Source organism: Pelobates fuscus, chromosome 9 (assembly GCF_036172605.1).
Source record: "Pelobates fuscus isolate aPelFus1 chromosome 9, aPelFus1.pri, whole genome shotgun sequence".
Classification (NCBI taxonomy): Eukaryota; Metazoa; Chordata; class Amphibia; order Anura; family Pelobatidae; genus Pelobates; species Pelobates fuscus.
This window is the reverse complement of record NC_086325.1, coordinates 22,970,168-22,987,128: the sequence shown is the minus strand read 5'-3', so window position 1 is coordinate 22,987,128 and position 16,961 is coordinate 22,970,168. Positions and strand designations below refer to the sequence as shown.

At 39.7% G+C, this 16,961-nt stretch overlaps 1 protein-coding gene across 1 annotated transcript in view; it reads right to left on the bottom strand.

The window, feature by feature from the left end:
- Positions 1-435: 435 nt before the first annotated feature.
- Positions 436-16,961, bottom strand: part of LOC134572499 (tenascin-X-like) — an 86,511-nt gene continuing 69,985 nt past the window's right edge. The window contains exons 16-28 of the mRNA XM_063431498.1: positions 16,254-16,562; positions 15,715-16,017; positions 15,417-15,539; positions 15,053-15,190; positions 13,427-13,546; positions 12,821-12,964; positions 12,384-12,514; positions 11,876-12,008; positions 8,776-8,927; positions 2,218-2,314; positions 1,869-2,030; positions 1,447-1,610; positions 436-1,360 (exon numbers count right to left, since the gene is read on the bottom strand). Of these exons, the coding sequence (XP_063287568.1) occupies positions 1,262-1,360; positions 1,447-1,610; positions 1,869-2,030; positions 2,218-2,314; positions 8,776-8,927; positions 11,876-12,008; positions 12,384-12,514; positions 12,821-12,964; positions 13,427-13,546; positions 15,053-15,190; positions 15,417-15,539; positions 15,715-16,017; positions 16,254-16,562 (2,075 nt within the window). The 3' untranslated portion in view covers positions 436-1,261. The remainder of the gene's footprint in view (positions 1,361-1,446; positions 1,611-1,868; positions 2,031-2,217; positions 2,315-8,775; positions 8,928-11,875; positions 12,009-12,383; positions 12,515-12,820; positions 12,965-13,426; positions 13,547-15,052; positions 15,191-15,416; positions 15,540-15,714; positions 16,018-16,253; positions 16,563-16,961) is intronic.

Below are 16,961 nucleotides of genomic sequence, written 5' to 3'. Positions count from 1 at the left end.
GGGTGGAGGTGGCATGAACATATTGGAGTCAGTTTTGGTTAAATCAGCACTAGAAAAAAATAAATAGTTTAATATATGAAATTATTATATCTATAAAAAAAAAGTTTAATATATGAAATTATTAGCATTACTTCTGGACAGAGTTTTAGATTAGAAAACATTAATGATTTGCAGTATTAAGTTATAGAAGTTGATATTCAGAATTTTAGAATAGGTAGGTTGTGTGGTGTCTCAAAATGACCTGTCATTCATTCTTAATAAGGGATTAACGCAGGGTCTAAACAGGAATAAATAGCCAGGAACAAAATATAGTTTTGTCATTCTTGGTTCCCAGCAGGTCTACAATCCATTCTCCACAGACACATACTCGTACACTCATGTTTTCCAAAGATGGCCTGGTCATGTCCTCCCAGTAGATAAACACACGGAGAATGGTCATGTCCCATCAGAATTTATTAGAAGCAGTTACAGAACACATTTTCTCCATCATATCCCCTCCCCATCCTATCTCTCCCAGTGCTGTGCTTTTATAAAAATAGACAGTGTATCCATTTGCTATATATATATATATATTTATATTTTTTTTTATTGATGGAGGTTATAGGGTAACACTAGGTACTAAATTTACCTCTGTTCCCTTTTTGATACTGTGACACTCACCAATCACCCATGTCCTTTTAAAAACCCTTGCAAAAACATTTCCTTGTGACTTGCGGATATATAATACTGAGGTTCTGTTTTTAGTTTTGCTCATTTATTTTCTCATGTTTAAGCATTTTATTGTTTTCTTTTTATATGTTACAGTTAGATTATTTGTGGATTTCCATTAGCTTCAGTCTGCGTAGCTCTACATGCAAGTAGTTGTAGCATAGTTTTAGCTCTGTCTCCCTAATTTGGTGCTTTATAGTGTCCTTGCTTCTAGAATTGTTTGCATTCATTGTTCCAGGTTCTGATGCTTTCTATAGCCTTAAACTACCTAGAGTTTATCAAAGGTACAAAGCCTTTGACAGACGTGCCCTTAAAAATTGGGCTTACGTAAGATGTAGACCTTTTCTAGAATCTTTTCATCCACCTGTAGATCCTAATAAGCAAAGCAAATAATATGGCACTAAATTCTGATATTGATCCAATTTGTTTTGGTTCTTTTTGGTCTACTTTTCAACCTATTTGTGTGTCCTGGCTGTAAGGACGGTGCACAAGGTTGCAGGAGGTGCCACGTTGCTTCCAGTTTTCAGTTTAGTGGTTTTCGACTATCAGGGTTCTAGAGACGGTTCTGGTTTCCTCCTCCTCTAGGGCGCATTTTCATTTCGGTAAAGGGTATAGAAAACTCAAAGCCTTTCCATGTGTACCAGTTCATACCCTGTGAAATAAAGAAACAATTGGTTTATTAGAGTTCTGTTGGGTTTCTTTAGCGGAGAAGGTAAAAGTAACTGTAGGTCCCCTCACCTGGTGGTCTTTGTTGTTATTGTATAACCCATTGAGGTTGGCAAAGTGACAGTTGCGGTACCACCACGCCCCATGGTAGGACACAGAACAAGGTAGGATCCTTTTTTGTGCACCTCGATCTCGAGTGGAAAAGATCATGTTGTTGTGGTAAGACAGGGAATCCCCTAAAAGACACAAATGAAATGGCCATCACTGTCTGCTCAATCATAGCTGGCCAATCTTGATCTTGATCGTTTTCCTTCTTATGACCACCTACTCCTCATCACTCATTTTATAATATCAAACCTTCTCAATATATTTTATAGCAAATAAAATTACAAAATTACAATTATTTATATAGCACCGGCATATTCCTCAAAACATGTTTGACATATGGAAACAGTAGGCAAAGAGCTTACAGTCTAGATGGTGCCCTTACTGACCTGCGGTGCCTTTGTAGGCTCCCAGTCTTAGCCTGAAATGACGATCTTCAGACTCCACAATAAAATCATCATACACAGCGTATGCAGCCTCATCGCCAGCTCGAAGATCTACACGTAACTCGGAGGGGGCTGAGGAGGAGAGCTTGTGCAAGGCAATATTACCTAAAGATAGAAAAGGCTTTCAGTGACTTTGCAGGTGCTGTTCCATGTGATAAGCCAAGCTGACTTCACACTTCATTTAGGACTTTGGTGGAAACCAGTTGGCTCACTGCTACAGATAGCATTCAGGCTTTCTATTTCTAAAACATTGTTTGCAGACAAACTCATGGCAGTTACAGTAATCACTCACCCAGCCAGAACTCTGAAGTCAGGTTTCCAAAACCCATTTTGTAAGAATTCCAATCTCTGTAGAAGTCTGTACTTCCATCCATCCGTCTCTGGAAGACCTATGAAACCACGCAACGTATCACAAAATATAACAATACAAACAATAGGACAAACCTTTAATAATTCAACTAAGAAGATAAATATAAGCAGCAGACACTGATCACAAGGGGCATCTCCCTTCCCTTGAAGAACTTAAAGGACCACTATAGTGCCAGGAACAAACTTGTTTTCCTGGCACTATAGGGTTTTTAGGTCCCCCCCACCCTCAGGGTCCCACTCCCGCTGGGCTGAAGGGTTTAAGCTATTACCTTTCTCCAGAGCCGGGCTCCCTCAGCGCTGGGGAACTCTCCTCCCTCTTCCCACGTCAGCTCTGAATGCGCATGCTCGGCAAGAGCCATGCGCGCATTCAATCAGTCCATAGGAAAGCATTTCTCAATTTTTTTTTATGGGCGGCCAGCGTCTTCTCACTGTGATATTCACAGTGAAAATCACAGAAGCGACTCTAGCGGCTAACAGTGAGACAGCCACTAGAGGCTGGATTAACCCTGCAATGTAAACATAGTAGTTTCTCTGAAACTGTTGTGTTTACAGCTGTAGGGTTAACCCTAGATGGACCTGGCACCCAGACTACTTCATTGAGCTGAAATGGTCTGGGTGCCTAGAGTGGTCCTTTAAAAAATAGAAAAATACAGCAAATACAGGTTGTGCCAAGAGATTAGTGCAAAACATGGGACATTTTTGAACAAAAGTACGAAAACTTTGAAAAATTATGAAAAAAGTCAGAATGACTGTGTCCTTCAGGCTTCTTTCATTATTTTCCGATTTTTGCATTAAATAATCTTCTGTCACAACATGTATTTGCTATATTTTTCCTAAAAAAGAAAAAGGAGCTAATCCGCGCCAAAGGTTTAGTGAAACCACATGTAAATAAATATATCTACATTCATAAATACAACAGGATCTTGTTGGTAGATGGTTCTCTCAAAAAGACAAAAACAGGGATAACGAATAATTTAAGTGTAGTATTTTTTTCACTTTTTTGGAGTTAAAAATATTAAATTTAAATTGTTTGTTATCCCTGTTTTTGTCTTTTTGAGAGACCCATCTACCAACAAGATCCTGTTGTATAAGTAGATATATTTATTTTCATGTGGTTTCACTAAACCTTTGGCGCAGATTATCTCCTTTTTCTTTTTAGTTCTATCTGTGTTTTCACAAGGTTGCGGAAATCTTGTGTGATAATCTGCAGCCCCTATCTATCTCTTAAAGGACCACTATACGCACCCAGACCACTTCAGCTTAATGAAGTGGTCTGGGTGCCAGGTCCAGCTAGGATTAACCCTTTTTTCTATAAACATAGCAGTTTCAGAGAAACTGCTATGTTTCACTGAGGGTTAATCCAGCCTCTAGTGGCTGTCTCATTGACAGCTGCTAGAGGCGCTTCCGCGCTTCTCACTGTGATTTTCACAGTGAGAAGATGCCAGCGTCCATAGGAAAGCGTTGAGAATGCTTTCCTATAGACTGGCTGAATGCGCACGCGGCTTGTGCCGCCATGCGCATTCAGCCGATGACGAGGAGGAGGAGAGTCCCCCGCCCGGCGCTGGAAAAAAATAACTGAAAAAAGGTAACTGTAACCCCTTCCACCCCCTAGAGCCCAGCGGGAGGGGGGCCCTGAGGGTGGGGGCACCCTCAGGGCACTATAGTGGTCCTTTAAGATATAGTGAGCAACTACACCTTGCTTTCGTTTACTATATTTTTCCTAGTATCACAAAGTATACCTGCCCAAAGTATTCCTTGAGATGGATATTACTCAGTTTAGCACACAGTGATAATCAAGCTGTTCATGGACTACAGATGAGATAATACTCAATAGCAAGGAACGCAGGCGACACTCCAAGGTCTGCTATGGTTTTCTTTATTGGAGGGTAATTCTCCTCAAAATAAAATGCAACGTTTCAGCTATATCGGCTCTATCGCCTTAATAATGCATAGTGAGTACAATCATATACTGGGTATATATACCCTTTAAATCAATCAATTAACAAATCAAATGGTCATTTTTAATTAACAGTGAATTCCTACAATCCTGACATGGATTACTCACATTGCTTACATACATATGTGATCACAAAAAAAGTTCTATAAAAACAACATAAAAACATGACATGGAGTATTGTCTATTTAAGGTGAAGGTATTATAGTTTTAACTATTTGATAGAATTGCTTTCGTCACAAGATCAAACTCATCCTTACTCATTTGTTAGAACAAAAACATATAATATCATAACTACGCTTCCAGGTTATAGACCAAGTATTACCATTAAGGAGAGGGGGTGACCATGTCGGTGAACTTAAAAAGAGAGAGGCTTACTGGATCCACACGTTGGATACATTGAGCCCAAAGGGTCCCCACAAAGAATTTATAGTTGTAGCGGAGCCCTAGTCCTAGCAGGAACTCTTCTCCGCTGGTACTCCAAATTACAGTCAGAACTAAATAAAACAATCCAATGGAACAGTCAGAGTAATCCAGGAATCTCCCACCTCATCCCCAGTAACTGGACGACACTCAGCTCTGGGGTATAACTGATTTTTATTTCCACATACATAGCTTTTATGCCATCTCCCATGAAAGGGGTCTCACAGGCAGAAAACGCAAGGGTTTAAACCCCAGGATCACTTGTGCCTGAGAAATAATTGCCTGATTAAACTCCTCTAATTCAATTATTTCCCAGGCACATAAAAATTAAAAAAAATGTCCTGTACCACAAGAGTCGCCCAACCATACCTGGGAATCCCACAAAAAGTACATTCCCTGATAGCCCCGATCTGAGTGACCAACATATCCATGAATCACTCAGATCGGCTTGGTTGAACGGGAATGCCATCGTGTGGAAGTTTTGACCGGCCAGACATTAGGTGCTAGCCCAAAATAGTTCCAGGGAAATATGTGTCTTGGCCGGTCTACGTTCGTGGGGCTCCCATGTGAAAACCATACAAGGGAATCTCTCGCTTTCAGGAAACGAATGCTTCCCCTGTTCGGTAGTTTATATCTCCCGTACGCCGTTCGTGTAGGTGGTCGGGAGCAGGAACGGACAGTCAACAGTTTACCGGTGTTCACGCGAGTGCCTAGCCGGAAATAGTTCCAGGCACTCAACGACCAAGTACCGCTGCCATCGTTCGGGAGACAAGTTGGCCACCATTCTCTCAGCCATGTGTTCGGTTATACGAAATGGTGGCCACCCAGGACACTCATCAATTGTTTCCTTTGCGGTTTTGTTTTAAATATATTTATTGGTATTGTGTCTTAAGTTCTCATATCAGACAGATTTTCATTAAAGCAAACAGTCGCCTGCGCAGAGGCTAAAGTATCGGTTTAAAAGGGTTAATGCAGATTATCGCCTGCGCAGAGGCTAAAGTATCGAATTAACAGGGTTAATGCAGATTATCGCCTGCGCAGAGGCTAAAGTATTGGTTTAACAGGGTAAATGCAGATTATAGCCTGTGCAGAGGCGAATTGATCAGAACATATGAACATACATAAACTTTGCAGAAATGCATTTGTATATATTACAACACAGACTGCACATAATGAACTAGTGTAACATGTTATGCTTAACCCCTTAAGGACACATGACATGTGTGACATGTCATGAATCCCTTTTATTCCAGAAGTTTGGTCCTTAAGGGGTTAAACACAGATATGCCTTGATGAGAGGTTTGAAGAAAACTAATAAGGCAAAAAACTGTATGCATGGTATATTAGCTCATATATCCGCTTAAACGTGTGGTACGGTGATCATACATGGCAGGAGTATTACATCAGTCAGGTCTCTTGATGCAGTGATAAATCCTATCTATTAGCATTATAGCAGAGGCTAGTTACTCACATAATAGGCATGCCTGGAAATGAATGTATAATCGTCAAGACTGGTAATATATATATGTGTCTCACTGAGCATGGTCATTTCTATGCCTAGGTATAAGCATGTTAATAGTCGTCACCCAATGCAACAGCCTGGCTATTTAATCGGAGGTGTTGGCATTCCCAGCATCTCTCCCTCTGGTAAGTCCGCATGGCGCCCCCTCCTGCACCTCCCCATTCCTAGCAGGGCCCCTATGAAGCTCCAGCCCAGTCATGCCTCACCCGCCTCCGGTCTCATACTTGCCGCCGGCACGTCCTCCCGGCCACCGGTCCGCCGGGTGTCCGTGCATCTCAGCGTCACAGGGCTCGCAGAGTTGGGGGCACAGTCTCCGGGACCACCCCTGTAACCGGAGATCTGGGCCGGCTCTGTGTCAACCGGTCAGCCACCCGGGGGCTTCCAGCCGCGAGGCCCGCCGCCCCAGGGACCAAGGCGTCTCAGCGTGGGCTCCCGTCACCTGCTTTCCTAGTGCGCCTTGTTGCTGTGCGGGAGTGGATTATTCGCTGGCCATCTCGGTCTCAGATAGGTTCGGGCCCCATGCCTTGTGGGGCTCTTCCCCCAGCCTCCAAAGTGTGGGCTTTCAGGCCTGGATCACCCCCATCGGCCTATACAAGGGGGGGGGAGGGGGACCGGGCCGGGACCCCTGACTCCGACGCTGTCTGTGCTCATCGTGGGCCATGTGTGCCTGGGCCTCGTGTGGGCCTCGTGCTTGTTGTGTGCTGTTAGCGGGTCGGGATCATCAGTACTCCGCTCCTGGGCATATCTCCCCTCGGTTCCCGGCTTGTTCCCGGTTTCTAGCGGGTATTTAGGGTTTTTAAGTGGGTTTTTGGGGTGTGTTTAGCCGGAGCTGGCTTAGGTTGCTGCCGCTCTGCTCGGCGGCCCGGCCCCGTCCCCCTCCTTTGCGGTTTTGTATTTAAGTGGTTGGTGTTAACGTTCTAATGGAGCAAAGGGGTGGTCCTTGTTTGGGAGACGAATGGATTCCGTTCGTATGAAGTCTCCTGAACGGCCAAAGAAGAACCACATGAAATAAATAGGGCAAAACACACGGAATAAGAGGGGGGCGATACGGACAGCAAATATAAAGAATAAGGAGTAACGTGCAGATGTCCATTTCGCTACAATAGTGAACCTCTATCTGTGAATTGTTAAAAGACATGAGATATTCCTTTTTGTCGATTTAACTCTTATTTGCATAAATGGATATCTTGTTCATAATTTAAATTTTTAGCATCAGGAAGTTAGCCTCAGTATGTCCATCTTTACTGTGATAATCTTAAATGAGCAATAGGATTTATAAATAGAAAGATGACCAACTGGGCGCAGGTTATGACTTGGATATTAATCTAAATCAACTTAGATTAATTCGTACAGTATTGACCATAGAGATTGTATTTAGACAATATTATATTGTTAATATTCAGATGATCGATTTTTATGTGCACCAGAATATGATTATACAAAAATATAATATTTAAATCCTCATGCAGTGTAATGAAATATATAGCTAACATTCTGATGTATTTTACAGGGTAGCTAGATGGAAACAAAAACAGTTATATCCATGTATGGTAGAATACAGCAATTCTGTAATCGAGGTATATGTCTATCAAATAGTTAAAACTATAATACCTTCACCTTAAATAGACAATACTCCATGTCATGTTTTTATGTTGTTTTTATAGAACTTTTTTTGTGATCACATATGTATGTAAGCAATGTGAGTAATCCATGTCAGGATTTTAGGAATTCACTGTTAATTAAAAATTACCATGTGATCTGTTAATTGATTGATTTAAAGGGTATATATATCCAGTATATGCTTGTACTCACTATGGATGATTAAGGCGATAAAGCCGAAACGTTGCATTTCATTTTGAGGAGAATTACCCTCCAATAAAGAAAACCATAGTAGACCTTGGAGTGTCGCCTGCGTTCCTTGCTATTGAGTATTATCATCTGTAGTCCTTCGTTTCTTGTTATTGAGCGTTAACTTCTGCAGATTGCGGTGCCTGCTATTTTCACAGAGCACCTCCCAGGCATATGGCCGGATCACTGGATGGAACCTGAGTGTGGGGTGACTTGTTTCTTGTGGTACAGATGATAATACCTGTGCCTTGCGAGACTTCCTCTTATCCAATCTAATGGGTCTTCTTCATCTTCTCATCCAATCCAGTGGTTCTCATACAGATGCATTGGTAACAAGAAGCGCATTCACGGTGAGCTCCACACTCATAAATCATAGAGAACCATTGAATCCAATGCTTTTTTATGAGCTGCATTACAGGAAGTACAAAGTCCCCATGCAATGAGAGAGGACATTGAACTTCACATTACCGAGTCTGATTCAGTTATTGCAGTGGAAGCACCCACTACTAGCTGTCAGGAAGACAGCCACCGGACGTGAGTCTAGCCTTGTAATGAAAATATCGATGTATCTACAAAATGGAAATATTTTACATTGCTGGACCATAACCACAGGACCACTGCACCCAGATCCGTTCACTGTGATGAAGGTGTCTGGGGGCCTATAGTGGACCTTTAATGAGAGAGGCATTTCCTGATAATCTCCACTGACTGCTTTGTCGTTTCAATATACTTACAATCCAGCCACCTCCATCAGTCTCCATGTCGCAGTATACCATCATGGTCTCCTCTCTCTCTCCCTCCAGGTGTATAGTGAATATTCCATTATGGACTTCTCCGTTCATCCTCTGCTCCCAGCAATCTCGAGGGAATGGGTACCTCACTCGTACTGCAAGCAATAATATGCTGATCAAAACAGTTACTACAAAAATATATTAATATATACTGATTATATATAGAAATAACAAAAATGTTAACTGCAGTGTTATACAGTGCAATGCGTTGGGCTAACACATGAACTATGTAGTGCTGTTTAATGCACTCGACTGAATTATGAGAAATGTATTATTGTGAAATGCATTGGTCGAGTTATGTGCACTGTATTACTTTGAAATGCGTATGGCTGAGTTTGAGCAATAGGTGAATGTGAAATGGCTAGGGCTGGGTTATGAGCAATGTATAACTGTGAAATACTCAAATTGGACTGAGATATGAAAAGTGTATTACAGTAAAACGCATTGGGCTGAGTTTAAAAAATTGTATTACTGTGAAACACATTGACCTGAGGTATGAAAAGAACATTACTGTGAAATGAAATGGACTGAGATATGATATGTGTGTTATCTATATAAAACACTTTATATGATGTCTTTATCTACATCTGTTTAACATAAAGCTGAAATAAAACATTAAGGTCACTTATTCTCTGTTTAAAAAGAAAGTTGTGATTTATTTCCTTTCCTTTTTTTTTTACAGAAATTATATTAAGCCTTTTCCAAATGTTTTCTGGTGCGTTTAAACAAATTCTGGCCCATTTTAGGGAACACGTATGTTATTTACTGTTCATACCCATGAGAATTGAGGTTTGTGGCACGCCTAGATTAGCGGACATAGGCTCCAACACTAAGACAGAGTTACGCGTATGAATCAGTAAGTGCTTGGATGGAATACAATCTTTATATTTGTAACAAGAAAGATAAACACCAGCTCAGTGGATTTTTAATACGCCCCGGCTTGTACTAATTAATGCAAGGTATTAATGATGTCCGTAACTTGGTTTAGCAGAAAGCAAGTGGTTGGAAAAAAACAAAAAAACACTGTAACAGTAAATAAAAAATTCAATTAGCAAATCATATTTCATGGCTAGCTTAATAGATTTGCAGAAAATGTATAATAAATAAATGAGGTGATTGAAAAGTCGTATTATTTCCACATTTGCCATATTTATTATGCTTTTGAGCATTTTATATATATATATTTATTTCTTTTGTTTTGTAGTTGTGATTGCGGAAACATATAACCAATAAAACTAAATGTAGTTAGCTAGAATTAATATCCTAAACTACAATTTGTTTATACTAATAGAAGAAAACAAGATGCCGAACTGCAGAAAATGTCTTATTAAGCCTTGTTGTTATTAGTAGCGCTTGTTAATGTCTAGTGTCCGTCCTTGGAAGCCATCTTGTTTCTGCCTCCATTATCTCATGTAAATGGGTAGATGCCTATGTACTGGCAGCCAAGACAACAGTTTTTTGTCCTTTCCCCCCAATGTTCTTACAAAATGCTCCCAATATTGTCAAGGAAGCTCAATGGCTCAGAAAACAAAATGCACTTGAAACAAATATTATCAACAGTGGCAAATACCATTGACAATTATTTGTGTATTATAGTGTTAACATCAGCATAGAACAGAACGGTAATGTATAACCAATAATATCGATATGTGCCAAAGCGGATCTCAATGTCTTCAAGTGTTATTGGAGTGTCAACAATAGCACTAACATGTAGCTATGTATTGACGTTTTAATAACATCAGCTGCCATAAAAGCATGTTGTGTTTTATTGTGTCTCAATTATTTTGATAGAAATGTTCCATTTGAATTTGAAACAAAGAGCTAAGTACACTACATAGGTTTTACTAATAAGCCTCTTATTAGGAAAGCGGTGGTTGATGCTAAGTTCTCCAGTTTAATTATCATCTCGTGACTCTACAGATGTGTATTAGATGTCATCATCGTTGGATAGACCTAATGAAACTGTTCCAGGAAGCTGAAATTGTTTAAGACATCTTCCTCTTTGTTCAAAGCCAATTCATCACACAAGCTAATGGAGAATGGTGTTATGGAAAAAAACCAAAAAAAAAAACCTGTTCCAGATGTCATCAATGTAGAACGTCAGTTTAGATGAGCCCAGTTACACGCTTAGGAAGTGCTTAGAATGTGGCCGGCCAGAATTGTGGTAGGCTACAAGTTTCAGAATTGGGAAAATCATGACTGATTTGGTTCAACCTATATGTGCATTTATATTCACAGCAGGAGCACATTAAAGGTGAACCATCATTCTCTGGGAGTTACACCATTAAATAAAACATTGAAAATCACATGTAACTTGTGTTAACCTTTTTTACATGAGATGCACCGTTTTCTTTTAAATTTATATTATATATATATTATATTATTTATGTACATTATTGGATTTAGCAAATTATCATGATCCAGTTAAAATAAGATAATGTCAGAGCAAGCGTTGCTAAGGAACACTGTTTCATTCCTCTTTCCTGTGTGTTTCTATGCCGACTGCTGGGTGTAAAGGGCGGAGCTTATAGCAATGATTGACAGGGAGCTAAGATGGAGGCGCCCAGCTCCAGGATACAGAGGTGTCAATTTCTACATTTAATTTTATTTTTCGCAACTCACAAATGCATATTCATTAAATAATAAATAAGTAAAACAAATATTGAAAAATCAAGGGAGTGACAATTTTCTTTAATACATTTACCTTCAAAGATTAATGGAACGTCACCTGCCAAATAAAATGGGTAGACTGCCACCTCAACGTGTTTGCTGACAAGGTTATAATGATTGAACTAGTATTTTGAAAATGGATTTATATTCCACTATAACAAGTCGTGTTAGAAGCTATTATTAAATCTAGAAGCAATGTACAATTTATTCATAGTTCACAAATTAGTCTGAGTAGTTATGAACGTATCAGTGGCCCGATATATAGAAATATTCATTAATTCTATTAACTCATTAAAGTAAACGAAGAAGTCTCATCTTAGATTTTTGCTCTCCAGCTCTTATTGCCATACCTTCATTACAAACGGAGTCTCACCTGTAGTAAAGGAGGTAGAGATGGGTGCTGATTTTGTACCACCATGAATGGAATGGAGCTGGACTCTGTACTGTGTCAGAGGGTCGAGTTGGCTCATAGTATAATTTGTAAGATTGTGAGGGAGACTTATTTCCTGAAGGAGAAAGATCGATTGAGCTAAAAGGATGTAATAAGCTCAAGGTGGAGAATACAAAGTATGGAGACGTGGGAGAGTCAGGATAATGCGAGAGGGAAATTTTAAGTTAAACAGTTTGTAAAAAGAGAAGTCTAGTGTTACCAGGCATAACGTTGATGAAATTATAAATATACTATTTCTGTGAAAGAGATAAACAAGGTCAAAGAGAGGTGTGTGCAATTTGGGCAGTAGGTCAAAGTGGAAAACTGATCAAGAAGAAAGCCTGGTATTTAATGCATGAAACAAAGTTTGGGACTACAGGTAAGACACAGAGAGAGAGAGAAAGTCAAGATATGGATAAAGAAAATGGGAAATGGTAAGGAGATTCCTAACCTTCATTCTGCCATCCGGTGTCTGATAAATCAGCTGATATCCGTCAGGAATAGTTGGAGGTGCTTTCCATGTGAGCAGGGCACTACGAGCCGTAATCTGACTGGCAGAAAGGTCTCTCGGAGTGTTGGCACCTACAGAGAGAAAGGAAGTCCTATTTATATTAACTATTTCCGCTACATGTAGAAGGCTTTGTGAAATGGACCCAGAGCACTGTGTGGTCAATGTCTCATCATTATCTGATATTAATAGTAAGATACAAAACATGAAAAGGTCTAACCAGTTTATTGTGCTGGGGATAAATGCTGGATAAAGAGCTGAATGTTGTAACTGGTTTTAAACTACAACCCTCACAACCTCAGCCAGCAGACTAGGCCATTGCACAAAATCACCTGAAGACTCATACTTAAAACATAAGAAGACCCAGTGATGGCACTTACTAGTGGTGAAGGATGTGGATGTTGGTTTGCTTGTCCCGGACTCTCTTACACTTTGCACACTCGCAAAGTATTCAGTGTGAGGATAGAGGCTGGAGAGGGGGAGCTCTGTGCGATCACCCGGAACATCCATTGTTATTGCGGGAACTGAGAGAGTGTAAATGGATAGGAGGACGAGTGTTGAGAGACGAACAGAAGTAAAAAAAAGTTATGTAGATCAAATGTTAAGACAAATATTAAATCAAAATTTATACTGAGATATAATGCAGTGCAAACAGGTCTCTGATGTTGTCAGTGTCCCTGGTCTTGTACTCTTAAACTTTGCAAAATGTCTCCTTCCGCCTTCTCTTTTATCTCCCTTATTTTTGGATTTGCCGTTACACCTTTCTCAAGTTGTGTGAAATATATTTGCCGTCGGAAACTATATCACCTGTCCCTGTCTAGATCCAATATGAAATATCACAAAATATAATATACTTGAAATATATGAATACACTCACTGGGTTGGATCAGTCTTTAATTTCTTATAATAAAAAATAAAAAATAATTTTCAAAAATGTATCTGTAGATAAATAATTTTAGAATGTAAGACACAGTTTTTTTCCTTACCATTCTCTGCTTTATATATCACTATATATTTATCCACATGTCCTTGAGGAGGCTCCCAGCGTAAAAGAGCGGACACTTCACTCACATCGAAAACACGTAGCGAGTGTGGTCCACCACCTCCTACAAAATAAACTCCTTATATAAGATACAATTTTAAACATGCACACAGTACACAATGGTACAGGCTGACATCTCCTTTTAGATAATTAGTGTACACCCTTATCCCAACGGTACACACCAACCATTAGCAGCCGCAAGGTCCAGTAAGGTATAGACTATTAGGGTAACACGATGATAACATATTTTTGCTTCTTTGTAAAGCATGAATACCTAGTGCTATTATGGGAACACAGTTTTATGATGCATATTGTGAAACTAGAAAAGGGCTATGGGTTGTTTAGAAATTATTAGGGGGTATGGAAGATTTTAGCTACAAAGAAAATCTAGAAAAACTTTGAATCGGATACAGTGGAGTCTATTTTCCACTGCGATCAGGACACTGTACTTTTTCACACCTTATCTGCTAGTGATATCTACTAGACTTGGAGATTTGTTTCCGACCAAAATGCCACCCAGTCAAATTCGGGCCCTATTGTGTGATCAGACGAATTTCTGATTTCCGAGCAAGATTATATAGGAATTATGGACTAAACAAACAGTGCAATACCGAACATGTTTGCGGGTGTGGGTGTCAATATTCCTAATTCCACCCATGACACAAAAAAAAAAGAGATGATTGGGGGCTAGGGGACAGTCACTATGTGTTGATTTTATTCACAGGTCAAGTGAGAAGTGACCAATAGAAGGAAAAATAGCAGTGACGGAAATGTATATTTATATATGTATTAAATATATAACATATAGATATATAAATATAGCTTTTTTTAACTGCTTCTCATGTGTTTCCCTCTATCGGTTACTTTTTTTTTCACTTGCTCTGTTAACCACATGGCGGTAAAATGCTCTGGTTATTGTACTGCCAAATCTATACAGAATATTGTATTATCAGTGTACGGTAAGATATAGAAATAATAATATATTAGGAATATATTTTGCAACACACTGACTGGTCCAGTGTTGGACCTTCTTCTTGGCTTGTTCTCCCAATTTATTTCCTGGACTGACATTCATTAGAACCGAAATGGCAACCAAACGTTCGAGGTTTCCCGAATGTCCCCAATAAAGGTTTTATCTTTGGAAGAAATGATTTGGAAGATCCGAATTTCTCACTGTGCACAAGACTAATATATGCTAATCCTTTTCCATATGCCCATCCACTTACATGAAATTTTGGGGAAGGAGGTGGACAATGGAAAGGTGATCTAGAGAAGGGTAGTAAATTCTGTTAAGTCACTGGTTGAAGAGATCTCTCCTTTAAACTTCTCCTTCTCATGTCTGTACATTTAATCTTACATTTTTTTAACCTGTAATTCAGTTCTAGATCCATGCTAAAGAATACAGATCTTCTCCTACCCTCCCCAATAAGCCTTGTCACTGCTTATACTTGGAGATGCAGTTAATGCAAAAATGATGAATTATTTTTAGCTTTTTAAAATCTCTGCATATATGTACCATGCAATTTACAGTTTCTGTTATTTTAGTCAAAGCACATTTAATAATCAATACCTGTGGTCACATAACCAGACAAAGGCTGACTTTCTTCAAAACCTCGAACTGAAACCACAGTAACCTCGTATTGAGCTCCTGGGGTCAGGTCCTTCAGACTAGTGCTTGTTCCAACTACGTTGACACTTTCCGGTTCTCCTGAAACACAACAAATAAACTTTAATGAGTGAGACTAGAGTGACCATGAACGTGAGATACTAAAATGGTAGACTTAGTTGAGGGTTGTGCTTTAAACAAAACACAGAGTGATTTGGAATATGGAGGAGATAGAATGATATGATAAGATGGTGTATGATTTGGAGGATACACACGAGATAGGTAGAGAGATATGGAATTAGGTATATAAAAAGAGAGCATGTCTCACCTCCCTCTGCAAGCTGATAAGATACTTTGAATGTGGTTGTTTCAGCATTTGGAGGATCCCATTTTGCAACTACAGATGACTCCTTAATTTCATCAAATCTCAGGTTCTGAGGAGGCTCCAGGTCTATAAGGGAAAAAATTTACAACATGTTGACTTTGAAATTGTTACTTTCATGCCTGCTTAGGAGTAATTGAAGTTAATGGTTATATGTGCTATTGATGCAGTTGTGAATTTTAAGAGACATTTTTTTTATTTCTTTTAGGGAAATTAAGGTGTTCACACAGGGAAATCATATTACCCAGTGGTCCTGTCCTTCCTTTGCCTTTCAACATTCCCTGCTCCTTTCCACTTTGGATACCACTCAATGTGACATTGTAAAGTGTGTCTGGTTTTAGTCCAGATATAAGCAGTGAACGTGCAGACCCATCGGTTAACATCTCATTTAGGGGTGCCACGTGTTCTGGGAGCCCATATCGAACAATGAAACTGTCAAACGAGTTATCAGGAACCTCCCATGATACGAGGATGGCATGTGGACCTCTTGGAGTGATGTAGAGATCATCAAGGACTGAGGAGGATGGACCTATGACCTCAGGATAACCTGAGAAAGAATGAAGGGTTTAGTCAAAATATTTAGCAAAATAGGGCAGATACAATGAACTAGGACTGAAAAAACAAAAAAACAAAAAAAAACACACGGTCTATTCAATTGGAAAGGAGAATGAAAGACACACAGAGCAAGTACGAACAGATGTTAAGGAGGAGGTATATAAAGATAAGGGGGATTCTGCAGCTTCCCTGCTATTGATGAACTACTATTATCTGGCTAATGATTACCTGTCTCAATCTCAGTAGATAGGGGTTTGCTCCTCTTCTCCCCTCTCAACCCGTATACATTGAATTTGTATTTTCTGGATGGTAGGAGTCCAGATATAATAGTGTTAATGTCGTGCCCTTGAACTTGCACCTCCCTAACACCTCCTTCAGGTTCCCGGTACTGCACCACAATCCAATCAAACGACACCTCGCCCTCCACAGTCCAAGACAACTTCACAGAGTCCTTTCCTACTTCAGAAGCCTGTAGGTCCACAAGACGAGGAGCAGATGGAGGAGCCTTTGAAGGTTCCACTGGTTTGTCCCTGGGGGCTGCAGATGATGACCATTCGAAAAGTATTAACACAGGAGCAAAGGGATATATTTACACCAATACAGTTTATATTTAAATGTGTCTTAGAGAATTACTTCTCATTTTTCTAGACATTTCTTTAAACCATCCACATTTATATTGTTTTCTTAAAGTGGCACTGTCACGCCAAACTTACCTTTCTCCTATTGTTTCCTCTTCTCTTCCTCTTTCTGGATCCGTTCTTCTTTTCTTCCTATCTAATCTAGTTTTCTTTAAAACATAAGACAAAGTAGTACTTTGTCTTATGTATTTTACCTACGTTTGACCTTGTTTGACCAAAGGAGGAACTTAAGTCCGCCCCATTTCCTGTGGTCACAGACATTTTCCCACAACATGCACATCTCCTCCTGTGTTCTTGT